Source organism: Lytechinus pictus, chromosome 7 (assembly GCF_037042905.1).
Source record: "Lytechinus pictus isolate F3 Inbred chromosome 7, Lp3.0, whole genome shotgun sequence".
Lineage (NCBI taxonomy): Eukaryota > Metazoa > Echinodermata > Echinoidea > Temnopleuroida > Toxopneustidae > Lytechinus > Lytechinus pictus.
Genome location: NC_087251.1, coordinates 34,006,620 through 34,025,248, shown reverse-complemented (window position 1 = coordinate 34,025,248; position 18,629 = coordinate 34,006,620). Strand labels below are relative to the sequence as shown.

General features: G+C 38.6%; 1 protein-coding gene and 1 long non-coding RNA gene across 2 annotated transcripts; both read left to right on the top strand.

The window, feature by feature from the left end:
- The first annotated feature begins 2,123 nt into the window (after positions 1 to 2,123).
- Positions 2,124 to 3,020, top strand: LOC135154653 (uncharacterized). The gene has a single exon (XM_064101483.1). It carries the CDS (start codon positions 2,124 to 2,126, stop codon positions 3,018 to 3,020), a length of 897 nt encoding a protein of 298 aa, XP_063957553.1.
- Positions 3,021 to 10,812: 7,792 nt separating this feature from the next.
- LOC129264519 (uncharacterized) lies at positions 10,813 to 18,371 on the top strand. The gene is made up of 2 exons (XR_008584862.2): positions 10,813 to 11,448; positions 12,734 to 18,371. It is a non-coding gene; the product is annotated as an uncharacterized LOC129264519 (long non-coding RNA).
- Positions 18,372 to 18,629: the final 258 nt, after the last annotated feature.

Sequence of the window (18,629 nt, the reverse complement as noted above, 5' to 3'; positions counted from 1 at the left end):
AGAAAAAGAATGAGCAGATGCATGAAATAAGACAGATTTAATTTATAAAAAAAAAAAAGAAGAGCAGGTGAGGAGCAAGAAAGGGGAGCAAGAATGGCAAGAGTAAGCATGTGAAAAGGTGAGAATAGTGAGGGGGGTGTAGCAAAAATAAAGGAAAGAGGGAAAAAAGAAAGGAGGGAAAAAGAGTAAACAATAAATTGCAGATTACAAATATAAGAATTATTAATAACTTTTAAAAAAAAAGGAAAGTGACATGATGGCGATCATAATAGACAAGAGAGTGGGAAAGAGCAACAGGGAGATAGAGAGAGAAGGAGGGAGAAAGACAGAAAGAGATAAATAGAAAGGTCAGACAGAATCTGAAAGATGCTAATATGAGCAATATTTTCAAGCACTGGAGTGAGATGCCCCCACCCCCCCAAAAAAAAAAGTTCCACGACCAAGAAAAAACAAAAGAAAAAGAAGAGGAGAAGAAAAACATTATCCAGGGCTTTATTCGACAGCATTAATTGGTTTATTTCTGGGATGATTATGCACCGGGCCACCTTATCCATCTCCTTGGATGGGCTTACGATCGACCCCCATATCTCTTCACCTGGTCCTTGTGGAGAAGGTTGAGGGCCACAGTGTTGGGATAATCATGGACCTACTGCCCAGAAGGAAAAACCAGTTCCAGTTAGACCAGTATAATTTTAACTGGTAACTCTGGAAATTGGAACATCGGTTTACTGGTCTAACTGGTCATACTGGTCCAGTTAAAATTTTACTGGTCCTGTTAAAAATTAAACTGGTCTTGAATTACTGGAATTTTATACTGGTCTTGTTTCTGGTGGTTGTTACTGGTCTTCATACTGGTATCCAATTCAAGCTGGTCTTTACTGGTATTTTCTACTGGTCTGACTGGTCCTCGAACTGGTCCTCGTACTGGTCTTACTGGATCAATTTATTACATGCATTTGGTTTGTTATATACCATGGTCAGTGAAATGTGATGGAAAAGATGGTTAGTAAATTAATCTTTCTGCTGTTATTTTAAATGTGATAAATGAAATTACATATTTCCATTGTGAATTAGTTCATACACTTATTTGAAAAGTTTTTAAACAACTGTAGTGACTTGACTATATCTCTTTATATATATCTACATCTATATATTCTTTCCTTGTATATATTTTCATTTATATTTCTACATTCTGTATATGTATATAAATTCTTTCTTTTATTTCCAATTTCATATATTCTCACTTGTTCACGCCATGTGTATGTACCACAATACTCTACATTCACAGAACAAGGCAATTCATTTCCTGCCCAAATCTACTTGGCAAACACATTCTTATATTGAGAAAAAAACTTTCTTTTGTTCCTAGACTTGGAGCAAACATCCTTTCATTGTTCCTTGTTTATTGCAATGAACTTGCAGGTATATACAACATCACTACAGAGATGCTTGCATGTTTGCTTTTCTCACAGTCTGCTTCTCTCTTCTTTGTTCTTTTCAACTTTGTTTTGCCCCTTTTTTTGGCGCTTATTTCTTTGTCTCATCTTTTCTGATGTTGGTAAAAACAACTTGTCTTCTCTACCACATCATCACTCTACTCTCTGCCTTCGTCCTGTCCACTCATGCTGACCATCTCATCCAGCTGCTAGTGAGGATTGAATCAAATCTTGTGGAGGATCAACTTATACTTAATTATTTCTCTGCATTTTCCAATCTTATTCCTTACCGTCACTTCCACTCCTTCGAAGTCTATATTCTCTGCATATTTAATGAGCTCATTACTTCGCGAGACATTTTGTGACATCTATCCCTTTTTCTAATCTATTTGAAATTGTGAAGTGTATATATTTCTATTCACGGATTTGTGCAATTTATCTGAGATTCTGAGCGGCTGGATCCCATTCTATCTTCTGGCGAGCAAGAATTAAGGTAGGACCTAACTTTTATATAAATATTAGGAGATCGGCTTTGCCAATTTCCTAAACTGGTGACCCCGACGTGATCCTGAATCCTTAATTTTCTTTTATCGCCCTTTATTCATTTCTCTCACTTCGCTATTCTTGCTTCTCACTTCACTATTTTGTTTCCTTTCTACTTCTCAATTTTTTTCTTTACTCTACAACATGACTACTCCTAATGTTTCCTCTACTCCTGAATCTAATCTTTCTCCAGTATCACCCTCTATTGCTCCGGTGAGCATTAAGCTCCCACCATTCTGGGCAAATGACCCAGAAATTTGGTTCGTTCAGGTGGAGGCCCAATTTCACACAAAGGGTATTACCGCCGAAATCACTAAATTCAATTATGTAGTTGCCTCACTACAACAAGAGGTAGCTATGGAGGTGAGGGATATCATTACTGCTATCCCGGGTGACAACCCCTATCAAAAATTAAAAGCTGCACTGGTCAAGCGAACGACCGTCTCCGAGCAGACGCGCCTCAATCGGCTGCTGTCAGGAGAGGAGCTCGGAGACAAGTCGCCGTCGCAACTCCTCCGGCGGATGCAGCAATTGATGGGGACGAGCACAATGGAGGATTCAATTTTTCGGCAATTATTTTTGCAACGCTTGCCCACCAACGTGCAGGTCATCCTAGCCGCATCAAGCGATGGGGTGAGTTTGGTGGACTTAGCGGCGCTTGCGGACAAAATTGTTGAAGTTGCCGGCCCAACTATATCCAACATTCAATCTAAGTTGGCGCCATCACAACCCCCTCCACTCCCCACGCACGAAACTAAAGTCGACCAGCTCTCTGCACAGGTGGACCAGCTCACAATGCAAGTTCGAGCATTAACCTGCTCCATGCTGGATAACCGCGAGAGAGGTCGCAGTCGACAGCGCAAGTCGAAGGACTCGATTAAGCGCCCACAATCAGTTTCGCGCAGCCCGCATCGCAGTGAACAGCATGCAGGTGCCCAGTGCTGGTATCACTGGAAATATGGGAGCAGTGCTCAAAAGTGCATTAGTCCTTGCTCTTTCTCAGCAAGACAGGCCCAGGGAAACGACCCCGCCAAGGAATAGCGGCGACTAACCCCCTTGGCAGCACCCAACCCAGTCGCCTTTTCTTTGTCAACGATAAGTACACTGGTACACGCTATCTCGTCGACACAGGTGCTGAGGTGAGCATTTTCCCTCATTCAAAATTGGGAAAACCGGCTAGGGTTGACGCGACAAATATCCAACTACAGGCTGTAAATCGATCACCAATCAAGACTTTCGGACAAAAGTCTTTCACACTTGATCTCGGTTTACGGCGTGTTTTCCGCTGGATATTTGTTGTGACAGACATACCTACGCCGATTTTGGGTGCCGATTTTCTTGACCAGTTTGGACTGTTGGTGGATATCAAACACCGCCGATTGATAGACACCACGACCACTCTTACAGTCCAGGGATGTGGTTCATATACTGGTACCATTAGCCCGATGTATGTTCAACATGACTCATCGGAGCGGTTTCACTCCATTCTCCGTCAGTATCCGGATATCACACGACCGGTTTACAAGCACTCAGAAGTGAAACATACTACCACGCATCACATCCCAACTCGAGGCCCGCCCGCGGCAGCGCGCCCTCGTCGTCTTGCTCCAGATCGTCAGAGAATTGCCCAGGCAGAGTTTGAGCACATGCTTGAACTTGGCATTATCCGACAATCTGAGAGCAACTGGTCAAGTCCATTGCACATGGTTCCCAAGAAAACGCCAGGGGACTGGCGGCCTTGTGGTGATTATCGCTTGCTCAACGCTCGCACAGTGCCGGATCGATACCCTATCCCACACTTGCAAGATTTCTCTTCAACTCTTGCAGGTAAGACAATTTTTTCGAAAATTGATCTCGTTAGGGCATATCATCAGATCCCAGTCGAGCCTAGCGACATTCACAAGACTGCCGTGACCACTCCATTCGGCTTATTCGAATTCGTTCGAATGCCATTCGGCCTTAGGAATGCAGCGCAAACGTTCCAGCGATTGATGGACACTGTCATTCGCGGCCTGCCATTTGTCTATGTTTATCTGGATGATATACTGGTAGCCAGTTCCTCTAAGGATGAACATGAGACACACGTCCGTCTGCTATTCGATCGCCTGCAGGAGTATGGCATCATTGTCAATCCCTCGAAATGTCAGTTTGGTGCTTCATCGCTATCTTTTCTCGGACATATGGTGGACAACACCGGAATCCGCCCTCTTAGCGACAAAGTGAAAATCATCCGTGATTTTCCCGCACCTACGTCACTCACCAAACTTCGAGAATTCCTGGGATTGATAAACTTCTACAGGCGATTCATTCCTCGTTGTGCAGAGGTGCTGCAACCACTGACTGATCTGTTGAAAAACAGAACAAAAAAGAACATGCCAATTGATCTTGGAGAGAAAGAGCTTCTTGCTTTCAATCATGCTAAAGATCAATTGGCTAACTCTACGGTTCTTGTGCACCCTCGCACTGATGTTCCCTTGTGCCTACTAGTCGACGCTTCCGACGAAGGAGTTGGGGGAGCTATCCAACAACGAGTAGATGGAGTTTGGCAACCTCTGGCTTTCTTCTCTAAGAGGTTACAACCCGCTGAAACCAAATACAGCACTTTTGGTAGGGAGTTGCTTGCAGCATATCTGGGTATCAAGCACTTTCGCCATCTTCTTGAAGGTAGGTCATTTACTATCTACACTGACCACAAACCTCTTACCCATGCACTCAAATCGAAACCGGATAGGCATTCGCCACGTGAAATCCGACAACTCGATTTCATTTCTCAGTTCACTTCTGATATACAGCACATTTCAGGTAAGGAGAACACAGCAGCAGACGCCCTCTCTCGTCTGTATATCGACAGAGTTGATTCTTCCTCAATCATAGACTTTGCGGCCATCGCAAAGGATCAGGAAGATGAAACTGAGTTGAAAGATTCCTCACTTCAACTCAAGTCAATTGCTCTCCCAGGTTCTACCACTACCATTCTGTGCGATATATCAACTGGTACTGCCAGGCCTTTGATACCAGTCAAACACAGAAGAGCTATTTTTGATTCCCTTCATGGACTTTCTCATCCAGGAATCAGAGCTACTCAAAAGCTCATTACAGAGCGCTTTGTTTGGCCTAGCATCAACGCTGATGTCAGAAAATGGGCCAAAACATGCCTCGAATGTCAAAAGTGTAAAGTACATCGGCACACCAAAGCACCACTTGGTACTTTCACTTCACCTGATGCACGCTTCTCTCATGTGCACATTGATCTTGTTGGCCCGCTTCCTTCATCAGAGGGTAACAATTATCTTCTTACTTGTGTTGATCGCTACACCAGATGGCCAGAAGCTATCCCTATCCCAGACATCACTGCGGAGACGGTAGCGCGAGCATTTGTGGCCAGATGGGTAGCAGTGTTTGGTGCACCTACTACCATCACAACAGACAGAGGTAGGCAATTTGAGTCGGCACTTTTCCTTTCACTCACCAACCTCCTCGGCACTAAACGCATCCGCACAACAGCATACCATCCTGCCGCAAATGGTTTAGTGGAGCGTTTTCACCGCCAACTTAAAGCTTCTCTCAAAGCTCATAACAAGGTCCGAATTGGACCGAGTCACTCCCTTTAGTCTTGCTAGGTATACGCACAGCAATCAAGGCGGACATTGGATGCTCTGCTGCAGAACTTGTGTTTGGGACTACAGTCACTCTACCTGCACAATTTGTAGCTCCTTCACAAATTGATTCTGCCGATGACCCATCTAACTATGCCCACAGACTAAAGAGAATGATGCGGGAATTACATCCCACTCCTACTCGAAAACAGCAAACTCGAACACAGGTACATCCTGAACTGCATTCTTCATCTCACATCTTTCTACGAGATGATGCTGTTACAAAGCCATTGCAACCTCCATACAGAGGACCCTTCCGAGTCATCCGTCGCACTGACAAGTATTTTAGCATAGATTATAATGGTAAACATGAAAATGTCAGTGTCGACAGACTGAAACCGGCTTTCATCGAGCAGGAGGCTACCACTCCATTTCATCATCAAGATCCACCTGACCAAGTTCATCAACAATCCAACTCCACGGACTTGGCAGGGGATCCTGATGACAAGCATATGCCTCCCGAAATTCGTAAGACCCGTTCTGGTCGCCATGTCAGGTTTCCTGCCAAGTTCATTCAATTTTTCGGAGACGGTTGAAACATGTCTCAAAATTCACTAGTGTTTCCACTCCTTTTATTCTCTTGTTTTATATAGCCAAGTTCCCTTTTACTTTCCTTTGTCGATTTGATACTACATTTCTATTCGGTACAAATCTAGGGGGGAGCTACTGTAGTGACTTGACTATATCTCTTTATATATATCTACATCTATATATTCTTTCCTTGTATATATTTTCATTTATATTTCTACATTCTGTATATGTATATAAATTCTTTCTTTTATTTCCAATTTCATATATTCTCACTTGTTCACGCCATGTGTATGTACCACAATACTCTACATTCACAGAACAAGGCAATTCATTTCCTGCCCAAATCTACTTGGCAAACACATTCTTATATTGAGAAACAACCTTTCTTTTGTTCCTAGACTTGGAGCAAACATCCTTTCATTGTTCCTTGTTTATTGCAATGAACTTGCAGGTATATACAACATCACTACAGAGATGCTTGCATGTTTGCTTTTCTCACAGTCTGCTTCTCTCTTCTTTGTTCTTTTCAACTTTGTTTTGCCCCTTTTTTTGGCGCTTATTTCTTTGTCTCATCTTTTCTGATGTTGGTAAAAACAACTTGTCTTCTCTACCACATCATCACTCTACTCTCTGCCTTCGTCCTGTCCACTCATGCTGACCATCTCATCCAGCTGCTAGTGAGGATTGAATCAAATCTTGTGGAGGATCAACTTATACTTAATTATTTCTCTGCATTTTCCAATCTTATTCCTTACCGTCACTTCCACTCCTTCGAAGTCTATATTCTCTGCATATTTAATGAGCTCATTACTTCGCGAGACATTTTGTGACATCTATCCCTTTTTCTAATCTATTTGAAATTGTGAAGTGTATATATTTCTATTCACGGATTTGTGCAATTTATCTGAGATTCTGAGCGGCTGGATCCCATTCTATCTTCTGGCGAGCAAGAATTAAGGTAGGACCTAACTTTTATATAAATATTAGGAGATCGGCTTTGTCAATTTCCTAAACAACAATGAGTGCCATTGCAAGGATATTCCATTCTAAATCCTGATTTTCCTTTTTAAAATAGGAAATATGCAAATGAGGTAAACCGCGTGATCAGCATCATCAGAATTACTGGTATTACTGGTCTTGACCAGTTCAATTTCAAACAATGAATTACTTTAGACCAGTTGACTATATCAGAGGAATATATCTTGCTTTGATCTTAATTATAATTAAAGGAAATAATTATTTTAATGATAATGTTAATACTTGATAATTATGATAATATTAATAATAATTATTACAATATCGATAACAATGATAACAGTAATAAGAATGACAACAATGATCATAATAATCATAATAATAATAACTATGATAATTATAAGAAGAATGATGATAACAATAATAACGATAATAAGTTTCTCTGAATTGCAAGATTCATTTTCCATAATTCGTCAAATGATCTGACTTGAAATAAAGTCATTATTTATTGGACCAGTAACACCAGTTTGATGAAAAACAATTTAACTGGTATTACTACTTTGCTTCAACTGGAATGCAATTGTTTGAACTGGTCTCCAGTTGATTTTTACTGGTCCAGTTAAAAATCAACTGGTCCAGTAAACATATACTGGAACTCCAGTAAAATCTACTGGAAACCATTTATTGGACCAGAAACACCAGTTTGATGAAAAACAATTTAACTGGTATTACTAATTGCTTCAACTGAAATGCAATTGTTGGAACTGGTCTCCAGTTGATTTTTACTAGTCCAGTTAAAAATCAACTGGTCCAGTAAACATATACTGGAAACCAGTAGAAATCTACTGGAAACCATTTATTGGACCAGAAACACCAGTTTGATGAAAAACAATTTAACTGGTATTACTAATTGCTTCAACTGAAATGCAATTGTTCGAACTGGTCTCCAGTTTATTTTTACTGGTCCAGTTAAAAATCAACTGGCCCAGTAAAAATATACTGGAAACCAGTAAAATTCTACTGGAAACCAGTAAAAATTCTTACTGGTCTTACTGGTTTTTCCTTCTGGGTGGTCCAAGGGATAATATTGTGGCTGATGATAACTGCCTCCATCAGCCCGCGGTGGGATATATCCATGGACCTATACTAGGTAGGTCCATGGATATATCCACCGTATTAAAGCGGCAGCATGCAGGGCAATTAGGGCACATACAGGGGGGGGGGGGGGGTGTACGTACTGGGTGCACCCTCGATCCCGCTGAGGCAGAGGAGTTCCAACACTGGCAAGCAAAACGAAATTTGTATACCGTATACCGCATACTTCTATGCGAACTCAGCCGAAGGAAGGGAATACTAGAACCAAATTACCCCTCCAAAAAGTTTGTTCTACACAATGGTGATCGAGTTCCCGGTCGAGTTCATCGATCATCAATGAGTTCTTTTTTTTTCCCCATTCTTCTATTTCTGCTGCAGAACTATAGTAGTTATTCAGCATAGCAACAGCTCAGTCTGGACTGTAGCCAAGTTCAATACCAATTCGGATTGGTTGGCACGTCAACCCTAAAGCTTGAACCAGTTGAATGCAGATAGGCTTTTGGGGTCAGGTGGATTGTCTTGAGGAAGCTACTAGTGATTGGTGGCTTGGGTCAGACGGCTCACGATCACAGGCTGCCTGGGGATTGTTTTGTCTAGTTGAATTGAAAAGAATACTTTTTCAGTGTTCTGTAATACATGCAGCTATAGTGCATTTAATGTGAGATGAAGAGACCGGTGAAGAAACAATAAATTCTATAAGCTCTGTCTGCAAGGCGTAGGCCAAAAAAAGGGACAAAAGATCCCGCAGAAGATATATCAAAGACCGTAAAGATTTCCTTGTGCAATAAACCGTGCGGAATTTTAATCGAGAAAATCGAGAAAATCTGTATCTGATATTCGGGCGGACAATATATGCAAGAAAATGTAATTAAAAATAATAATTCTCGCAAATAACATAAGTATTGAACGAGCGACATTTCAACAACATAATATATACCCCCCATAATTCAATACCTCCTTTAAAATCAATTGAATGAGGCGATCGATGATTGAGCTATATAGACTTCCAAGACGCATGCACGTACCCGGCGTGGCCGTTCTTGTCTTCGAAATGTTGAGGAAATAAAATAAGCTCGATCTATAGTAGCGTCAATGATGTATAGAAATTGATTTAAAATGATTGAAAAGAAGAATTGAATTGATTTTGAATATATATGACCCTTATTATGGAAAATATTAACAAGCGGCAGGGGGGGGGGGTATTGCGATTGGTTAGAGGTGATTGTTTTGTTGAATTCCTAATATCACAACTCTTGGCACGTTGCCTAGTATATTTTTGCTTCCATGAGTGTTATATAGAGCTCTAATTAACAATGCTACTCCCAACATGCCCAAACTTCCTAAGTATATACATACTCGCGAGGCCTACCTCGATGCCCAGTCAACACTGACCTAAATTTATAGTATATATAATAATCATAAGCTGCATGCATGCAAGAATACAATTATGGATGTCGATATAGGTATTCACGGGGGTTGACTGACACAAACTGCATGGACACAAATATTGTTCTGTCAGTGAGAGGGATTTTTTTTTTCTTTTATGAAAATTGTTATCCTTTTTTTTTTTTCTTAAATCGGATTTTGTGATAGATTTGACATCATATATAAAGTTGCTTTATAACAGTTTAGTGTTGCCAAGATTTGATTACTGTTCTGCTGTATGGTCGAATAGATTTCAATCCCATACAATTGAGCTGCAAAAAATTCAGAAGAGGGGGAAGAGGGCTGCAAGAATAATATTGAACAAGACATACGACACACCGTCGGCTGATTTGTACAAGTCTTAACACTAGACAAACGATTTGAGCTCAGTCGCGTTTTGATGATATATAAATGTGTTCATAATTTAGCACCTTCTTACTTCAGGTAAACTTAACCAATCCAAATGATGTACATGAACATCATACCAGACAGAGAGACAGTGGCCCTTACCCCCGGCCCTTACCCCCCTGTCCGACCTGATCGAGGGCCAGGGATGAACCCCCGGCCCCAGCTATAGCCGGCCCCACACCGTACCCCCATGCTATCCACATTCCGCCCAAACGTACCATCGACGTAAATAAACAGACTGTCGACATACCTACTACGTCACAATATAAACCGCATCACACAAGATAACACGCAATATTTTTGCGCGATATGCAATGAAATGGGAAAATCTAAAAAACAAAAAACAGGACAAATTGATATGCATATGTTTTTTTCATATGTTAATATTATGTCGTTACAATATCACAAAAATCATTATGAATATATGAAGGTTTTGTAATTTCGAGTATTTTAATAGAAACGAAATTTGTTATTGATGAAAAGAGGTGAAAAGGCCGGGTAAATTTATTTTGCGCAGACTGGATGGTGCTGATTTACGTTGCTTTGTGCATGGTAATATTTTACTGATTTACGGAAACGTTTTGGACAGTTTTTTTAATAAAAATGCAATAAGAACATTTCAAATCATATTGAACAAAAAATATATTATACCAAACAAATTTAGATTACGATGTTCCGTTATAATAGAGGTGAATCGATCAAACTATTTTGTCATTCGCGGAATGATTTTGTGCAAAATGGTTGAGCGTGGGCAGCTTTCGTATAAATACGAAGCGAATTTTGTAGCGTCAGGCGATTGCATGACTGTCTTTAGTCTACTGCATGTCTTGCCCGTCTTCTTGTTGTCTTGTTTGGCTATATTTTGATAAGATGAATTTCGATTTCTCTCATTTGTATCTCAAATTTTCACCTAAAGTTACGGCAGTTACGTTTGTTATCATCTCTGCTGGTTTTGTAACGTAAGGTTATTCCATATTCTGTAGTGTTGAACTTAAAATGAATTCCGCAGTCTGTTTCGGGTCGTCTTTTCGATTGTTCGTCTGTGTGATTTTTGAGGGGGGGGGGGGGTGATTGGGGCATGGCATATGCCTGTGTCATATTACGATTGAATTCGAAAATTATGGAATTTTAATCATGCGAAGTCATAGTTATAAACTTAAGGCAGGTCTTATTAATGTCGGTTATAATTAGAGAAGTGTGAGAAATGGTAGAAATTGCAGTTGAGAGTGGCGGATGAGTCCGATGACGGGATGGAGTTGGAATCTGATCATGATATGATGTGGATGAATTGTGGGTGAACTGGAGACCGTGAAGACGATTGGATTTATGGAAGGAAGGACCTGCAAAGACGTGTGAAGCAGTTCAAGCGCAGTAGCATGGTAAGCATTTATCCTACCCGAGATCCTAAGCTAAGTAAGGGGGAAAAAAAACCCAGATGGTTGACTAACGTAATATCGTACTTTCGTAGACGATCGATGCATAATCATGATAATGATGTCTTGATATAAGACCCTAAATTATGGTAGGATTCCTACCATAATTAACGTTAGTCATCCGTTTGTTTTTTCCTTTCCCCTTCTAAGTTCTAGTCAGGGACTTGGGAGTTCCCTGACTTTGAAATCTTGAAGGAATCCCAACAAATTTGATTCCATTGGAAAGTTTGTGAAACAAGAAAATGGTGCTTCAAACAACTCATTGTCTGAGTGATATATTGACGGAGATACACGGGAAAATATGCATATTTTCTTCTGTCAAAAAAAGTGTTAAAAAGGCTTTTTCTGAAATCTGTTGAAGGAATCCTATTCGCAATGAATTTGGAAAGCTTGTGAAATAAGAAAAAAGAATGGGGCTTAAATCAACTCATGTTTAAAGGGGCGGGAGAATGCAGATTTTTTTTACAGCATAAGTAGATTTTACATTTAAATGCAATGCAATAAGACAAATCTTTTTTTTTTAAAGTGCAATGTGTTGCTATGGGAGGCAAGGTATGCTCTTGAATTCTACATCGTTTTATTCATAACATAAAACTTCTAAGTATCTCATAATGTAGGTTTCTATAGGGGTTTTCCTCCTTTTAATGGCTTCATACTTGTTTTACATGGGCATGATGGGTGCACAGTTGCAGATACAAAATTCTGAAAGTGGCATTTCACCGAACTCCCTAGTAGACTTGGTCTATGGCTATGCCATGGTTTTAGAATAGAAAGTTAAGTTACATTCTAGTGTTACACAGAAGTTAATAGTTCCAAGAGAGAAAAAAGAATGGACTACTAGCAACAGACAAAAGAGAGGATTGATATATAGATCTACAAAAAAGTATTGTAAATTGTATTCTCAGCAAGAAACTTTACCTTAAGCCTTGAAAAGGGTCAAATTAAGAATAAGAGCATGTGCCATTTGAACTTCATCAACCCCCATTTGCATTAGTTAAGTGCAGTCCAGAAAGGCCCATGTTTTTGTTAATTGCTGTTTTGTAAGAAAAAAAACACTAAGATGTCATTGTCTTAGTTTTCTAATTAACAGGATGTCTGGTTCTCCTTATTTTCGGTTCTCCAAATCATATCAATGTTTAAAATTGGTGAGTTTATAGTGAAAAGGTCAATTTATTTCATTGGAAAGTTTATTATTTGTGCCGTATGGCCCATCGTTTCTTGTTTGTTTCAGGAGTACTTAGGCTTATCCCATTGAGTTATGAGGGAGCCGCGAGAGAGACCCAGTCTGTAAACAGAATGAGCATCAGTCCAGCGTCCTTTAAATCTTTCAAGGCTTAATTCCAGCAAGGGTTTGATAGTTACAATAAGAGTAGGTCTACCTTGTCAAAATTCCTGTAATATAGAATCGAGATAATATCCTCTGCAATTAAGAATTCTACTTTCACAGAAGTTTGTCATTGTATCATGTATGGAAGTATAATAAATAAGCCTACTACAGGGTATTGCCATGTTTGGGCCCCCTTATTTTATACAATCTGAAAATTCCTGCATTTTTTTGTCCTTGTGTAAAGTGTTTTTTCCCCAGCGTATACTTTTTGTACCTTGAAACATCCTGTTCTATTTTATTATGAGAAAATCTTGATAAAATTACTAAAACAGTGCTATCATAGTGTAGAAGTATAAAATTGTTAAGGCCTAATCATACTTCACTTTGTGAAGGGTCGCATGCATCGTTTTCTGTTTCGTTTCTTTTGTGCACCAATAGTGGAGCATCTGAGCTTCCGAGTTTCTGCTTGGCTCCAAGATTTAAGTCACAACTACAAGCTATTGGCTATGTCCTGAATTAAGGCCAGAAACATAATACACACCTGGACCTGCAAGCTTTTTTGGAATTCGGCAAGCAAGTACAAGGAGCTGAAAAATCGGATTACAATGCTTTTCTCTTTAGGAATCTTTTGTGATATTAAAGGAAATTTTTCTTCTGGATCTCGCGCTCCAACATCTGGGCATGGTGACATGGTGGGGAAGTCGGTTTCTCTTTTTTTTTTTCTTCATTTACCTCCAGGAAATTATATGATACATATTGGAATTTTTATCAGGAACCAGTTTTCTTCAACTTCTTTCTTCGCAAGAAATATGTGCAGGTTTTCGTTTTCTCTACATTGTCCATTACCAATTGAAAAGTCTTGTGAAAATTAAAAAAATATTCGCTCTATTTCATAAGGAGAAACTCGATCAAAATCTCTTCAGAGAATCAACTTATTCAACAAGGAAATTCCTATTGGAAACTTCTTAAATCTTAAATCTCAATTTATCTTTTTGTGGTACTATTTTATTGTGAAGATGATCTTTTCTGCACAAGGTGAATGAAATGGAGGAAAAAAATGGAATTTAAATTTTCGTTTTGAACAAGGTGAAAATCAGTTTTTTTAAATGATAACTGAAATACCTCTCAAACTCTGGGATCAACGTGGGATAGGGATGTTTTCCTTTTCTTTTTGTTTTTGCCATCTAGAAATACCTCACAAGGATCAAGTTTGCATCATATTCTCAAGATTTTGAGTCCTGTTGTTGCATAGATGCCCCAATACTACTTAGGAGAGAGAACACAGATACATTCTGTAAGAAGTAATGCATTATTTGATCAGAAGCCCAGTTTGGTTGAAAGGATATGTGGAAATATTTAATCTGAAAGCGATTGTGTATTATTGACTTCAAATAAAAAAAATGCTTGATGAAGTGAAAAAAAATTGTGAAGTTTTTATTTAAACAAAACCATGATCAGTATTTTGCGTTATACTACTGTTTTGGAAAATGACAACTTAAAAATATCTCTCAAGCTCAGGGATCAATGTGGGATAGGGTTGTTCTTTTTCTTTTCTACATTTCGTGTTTGCCATCTAGAAGCACCTCACAAGGAGCGAGTTTGCATCATATTCTCAAGATTTCAAGTCGTGTTACATAGATGCCCCGTTGCTTAGAAGGAAGCACAGTAAAATGCTAGTAAGAAGTAATGCATGGTGTGATCAGAAGCCACAATTTTGTTCACAGGAAAATTTTGTTGAGGAAATATTTGATCTGAAAGCGATTACGATTTTTTTATTTCAAATACCCAAAGATGTTTTTGATGAAGTGAAAAATGAAAAAAAATTTAACTTGTTCTTACAAGAAAATCATCAGTATGTTTGTGACCAACTTCTGTTTTGGAAAATAAAAACTATGAAATATCTCTCAAGCTCAGGGATCAATGTGGGATAGGGATGTTCTTTTTCTTTTCTACATTTCGTGTTTGCCATCTAGAAGCACCTCACAAGGAGCAAGTTTGCATCATATTCTCAAGATTTCAAGTCGTGTTACATAGATGCCCCGTTGCTTAGAAGGAAGTACAGTAAAATGCTAGTAAGAAGTAATGCATGATGTGATCTGAAGCCAAAATTTTGTTGAAGAAATATTTGATCTGAAATCGATTACGATTTTTTAATTTCAAATCCTCAGATGTTTTTGATGAAGTGAAAAATGAAATTAAGTGAAACTTTTGTTCAAATTAGAAAATCAACTTCTGTTATGGAAAATGACAACTATGAAATATCTCTCAAGCTCTAGGATCAATGTGGGATAGGGATGTTCTTTTTTTCCCCTTTTCCTGTTTGCCATTTAGTAGCACCTCACGAGGAGCAAGTTTGTATTCTCAAGATTTCAAGTCCAGTTTCTCAAGGGTGCCCCGATGCTTAGGAGGAAGCACAGTTCAATACTGTAAGAAGTAATGTGTGATGTGATCAGGAGCCTAAATTAGTTGAAAGGACATTTTTCTTGATGTTTGCATCATTTTCTCAAGATTTCCTGTTGCACACAGTAGATGCCTAATACTGAGCACATAAATAGTAATGGATGATTTGATCAGAAGCCTAGTTTGGTTGAAGGAATATATGGAAATATTTGATCTGAAAGCAATTGTGATTTAGTGATTTGAAATACAAAAATGCTTTTATGAAGTGAAAGAAGAAAAATCAAGAAATTAAGTGAAACTTTGTTCAAACTACAAGAAAATCATCAGTATGTTTGTGAAACTTCTGTTTTGGAAAATAGCAACTAGGAAAATATCTCTCAAGTGCAGGGATCAATGTGGGGTAGGGATGTTCTTTTTTTTTTCTTTTCCTGTTTGCCATTCAGAAGTATCCCACAAGGAGCAGATTTGCATCGTTTTCTCAAGATTTCAAGCCCGTTTGCATGGATGCCCAATACTTAAGAGCTAGAAGGTAGCACAAATAAATGCCGCAAGAAGTAGTGTGTCGTGTTCAGAAGCCCAGTGTGGTTGGAAAAAAAAATTTCATGTGGAAATGTTAGTGACTAATTTATTTCATTGAAAAAAAAATGCTGTATTTATTGAACAAAAATGGAATGGAAGTCCTCTTCAAATTCAAATTGAAATCAAATCAAATTGGAAGTGAATATTGCCGATTTCGTGTGCAATGGAAAAATCAATTTAAAACTGCAGTATTTGGAATGTCCGAGATAAAGGAATCTGTGTTTGTGGGTGGATGGGGATTTTTCTCTTTCCCTTTTTCTTATTTGCCATCTAGAAGTATGTTGCACCAAGCCAGTAGCATCTATTGTACAACCATATGTGCTATGTCCTGCTCAAGTCTAGGTTCGAGACCAGATGGAAAATTCATCTTAGGATCTTTGTAGGAGCGTGTCTGTCCTCTTCCTAAATCTTTGCCAGTAGGAGCTTAAAATAAAGCAATTGATGTACAGCCCCCGGTACAGCCATCCTGTTATGGAGTAATGTTCCTTCTGTGACTTCTCTTCCTTTGGCCTTATCAAGACCACAGTGTCATCTGTAAATAAGCAGTTTGCAAGGTATCTTCTGTAAATGTCCTGAAACCAGCAGTTTTATTTCAAAGAACCAACAAAAAACACCAACACAACACTTGTGAATATTTAAAAAAAAGCAACAAAAAAAACAACAATGAAACAAACATATAAAATGCATATTTTGTATTAAAAATCTGTATTTTGGGGATATTTGACTGGGAGGGAAGTCTCTTTCCTTTTTCCCCCTTTGATAGTGTTTTTATCCAGGTTATAATGCTGTTCAAGCACCAAAGTGATGCAGATCTTTTGAGGATCACACTTCTTTTCAGCTTGCGATCTGGAATCTTCCCATTTGAAGAAACAGAGATGGAGTGGTTTGGTGGGCATTTTTTTTAAATTCAATCCTTCAGCCTAGTTAGAAAAATAATTTTAAATGAGCATTAATCAGTCTATCCGTCTATGTTGGATCCAGTGTTACTGTATGTTTTTGCTTCCGAAAACAAATCACTAATAATGGATAAGATAAAAAATGAAATCCAAATGTTCTCATTTTCTCCCAAATCTTTACAATTAAAGTATAATTGTGAAAATTGTTTTTCCAGATTAATTCATGTACTGTAGTAAGCATTTTGAGGGTAGCGAGATCCTGCCGCTTGGCAGTCGACATGTATTTTTCTTAAGCCCCTTTTCTATTCAGATTGCTCTGGAATCAAAGAATGCAAGTGACTTTCTTACCAACCATTTACTGGCATTTGGAATAGAATACCAAATAATAAAGCGGAGGTGATGTACGTGATGCGTTTTCATCCTGTATGCATGATTAATTGGGTTTACGTATCAATTTTTCTTTCTCTTTGTGCCTTTTAAACAGAACTTTCCAAAGTCTGACTTTCTTTTCTGAAAACTTGAATCTTGTGTAGCGCTTGCCCTTAGTTTGCAACTAGTTTTTTTCCATGGAAAGAGGGAGGGGGGTATTTATCATGATCCTGCCTCTGGCAGTTTTTCTCTTCTACTTTTGTTTTGCAGGGACTTGTGATTTATTTTTAAGTGTGGATTTTGTTCTTGAACTAGCTCCTTAAATGAGTTGAACGTGATAGCAAATGGACTTCTCTCTTCCAAGTGTTCACTGGTAATCGGTCTTTGTGAATGGGAACATTTGTTAGGATACATTTTATTATAATTTATTTGAAGAATATATTCTCAACTTAAATCTCTCAAACTTGATGAGATTGTAGTGTAAATCTGAATTGCAACTTTCTGTCGTTCATTACACATGTGTACAAACTTGAAATGGCATTGGCAAAACTAGAGCATTAAATATGAATGTTAATCATAACTCTGCCTATGGCAGTTATGTGTTCTCCAGTCTTTTCCCAATTTCCTCCTGTTTATCCACAAGTCATGCAGGAATTACCTGACATCATGAAAGGAAGGGGGAAAAAAAATCAAGATTGTGTGTGGCAAAGCAAGTGTCTTCATGTGTGTATGGTTCGCATTGGCAACTTAGAAGGTGATAGTGACTGTTGGCCATCAACTGGTGAATTTTTTAAAATGTATTTTCATATGTAATCGCTTGTCTTGTTATCACAAGCAAGTCTTTGAAAAAGGAATCTTTGTTGAAAAAAAAGAAGTATTTTGAGTTTCCATGTACTTGATGATACGAGAAAAGAAAGCACTGTTAGTGCAAGATAAACTTGTTCACATAAGTGAGCATTTTTGTGTATTTTATGTAGATGTAGAAAACTGCATTTTTTTCTGTCGAAAGGCAGCATGTTTTCTCTCCTCTCGGTATTCATGCAGGAACATAAACCAAGCAAGCATGTTGCTACGCCACTTATGTGCTTCATTACCAACCATTTCAAAGTCGGCAACCCATGTACTCTTGCTTGACATTAATCGGCTGGCACTTTGCGAAACACCATGTAGCGGTATTGTTGCAACTGTTGTAATGATCATAATCCAATTGTTTCTATAAATCTTTCACAATCAACAAATTGCTAATTGTACTTAAATGCCTGATGCAGTGTGAGGAATGAAAAAAAAAATTATGTACCCATCTACCTCATGTATGTTGTAATGCATTAATTTAATAACATTGGTAAATACAGGACACCCATTTATACATCAATTTTTTTTTTCCATTCAATTAAAATTGAGGGGGTGGGGTGGGCATGTTTAACATTGAGCTTTGCTTTCCCCCCATTTTCGTCTGTTCTCAATTATGTGATACAGGATTTACCAAGTGCACTTCATTATGCCAAAGGGAATTCAAGCTTCGCTTAGATGACAGTGGTAACCAGCAATAAGTGTAA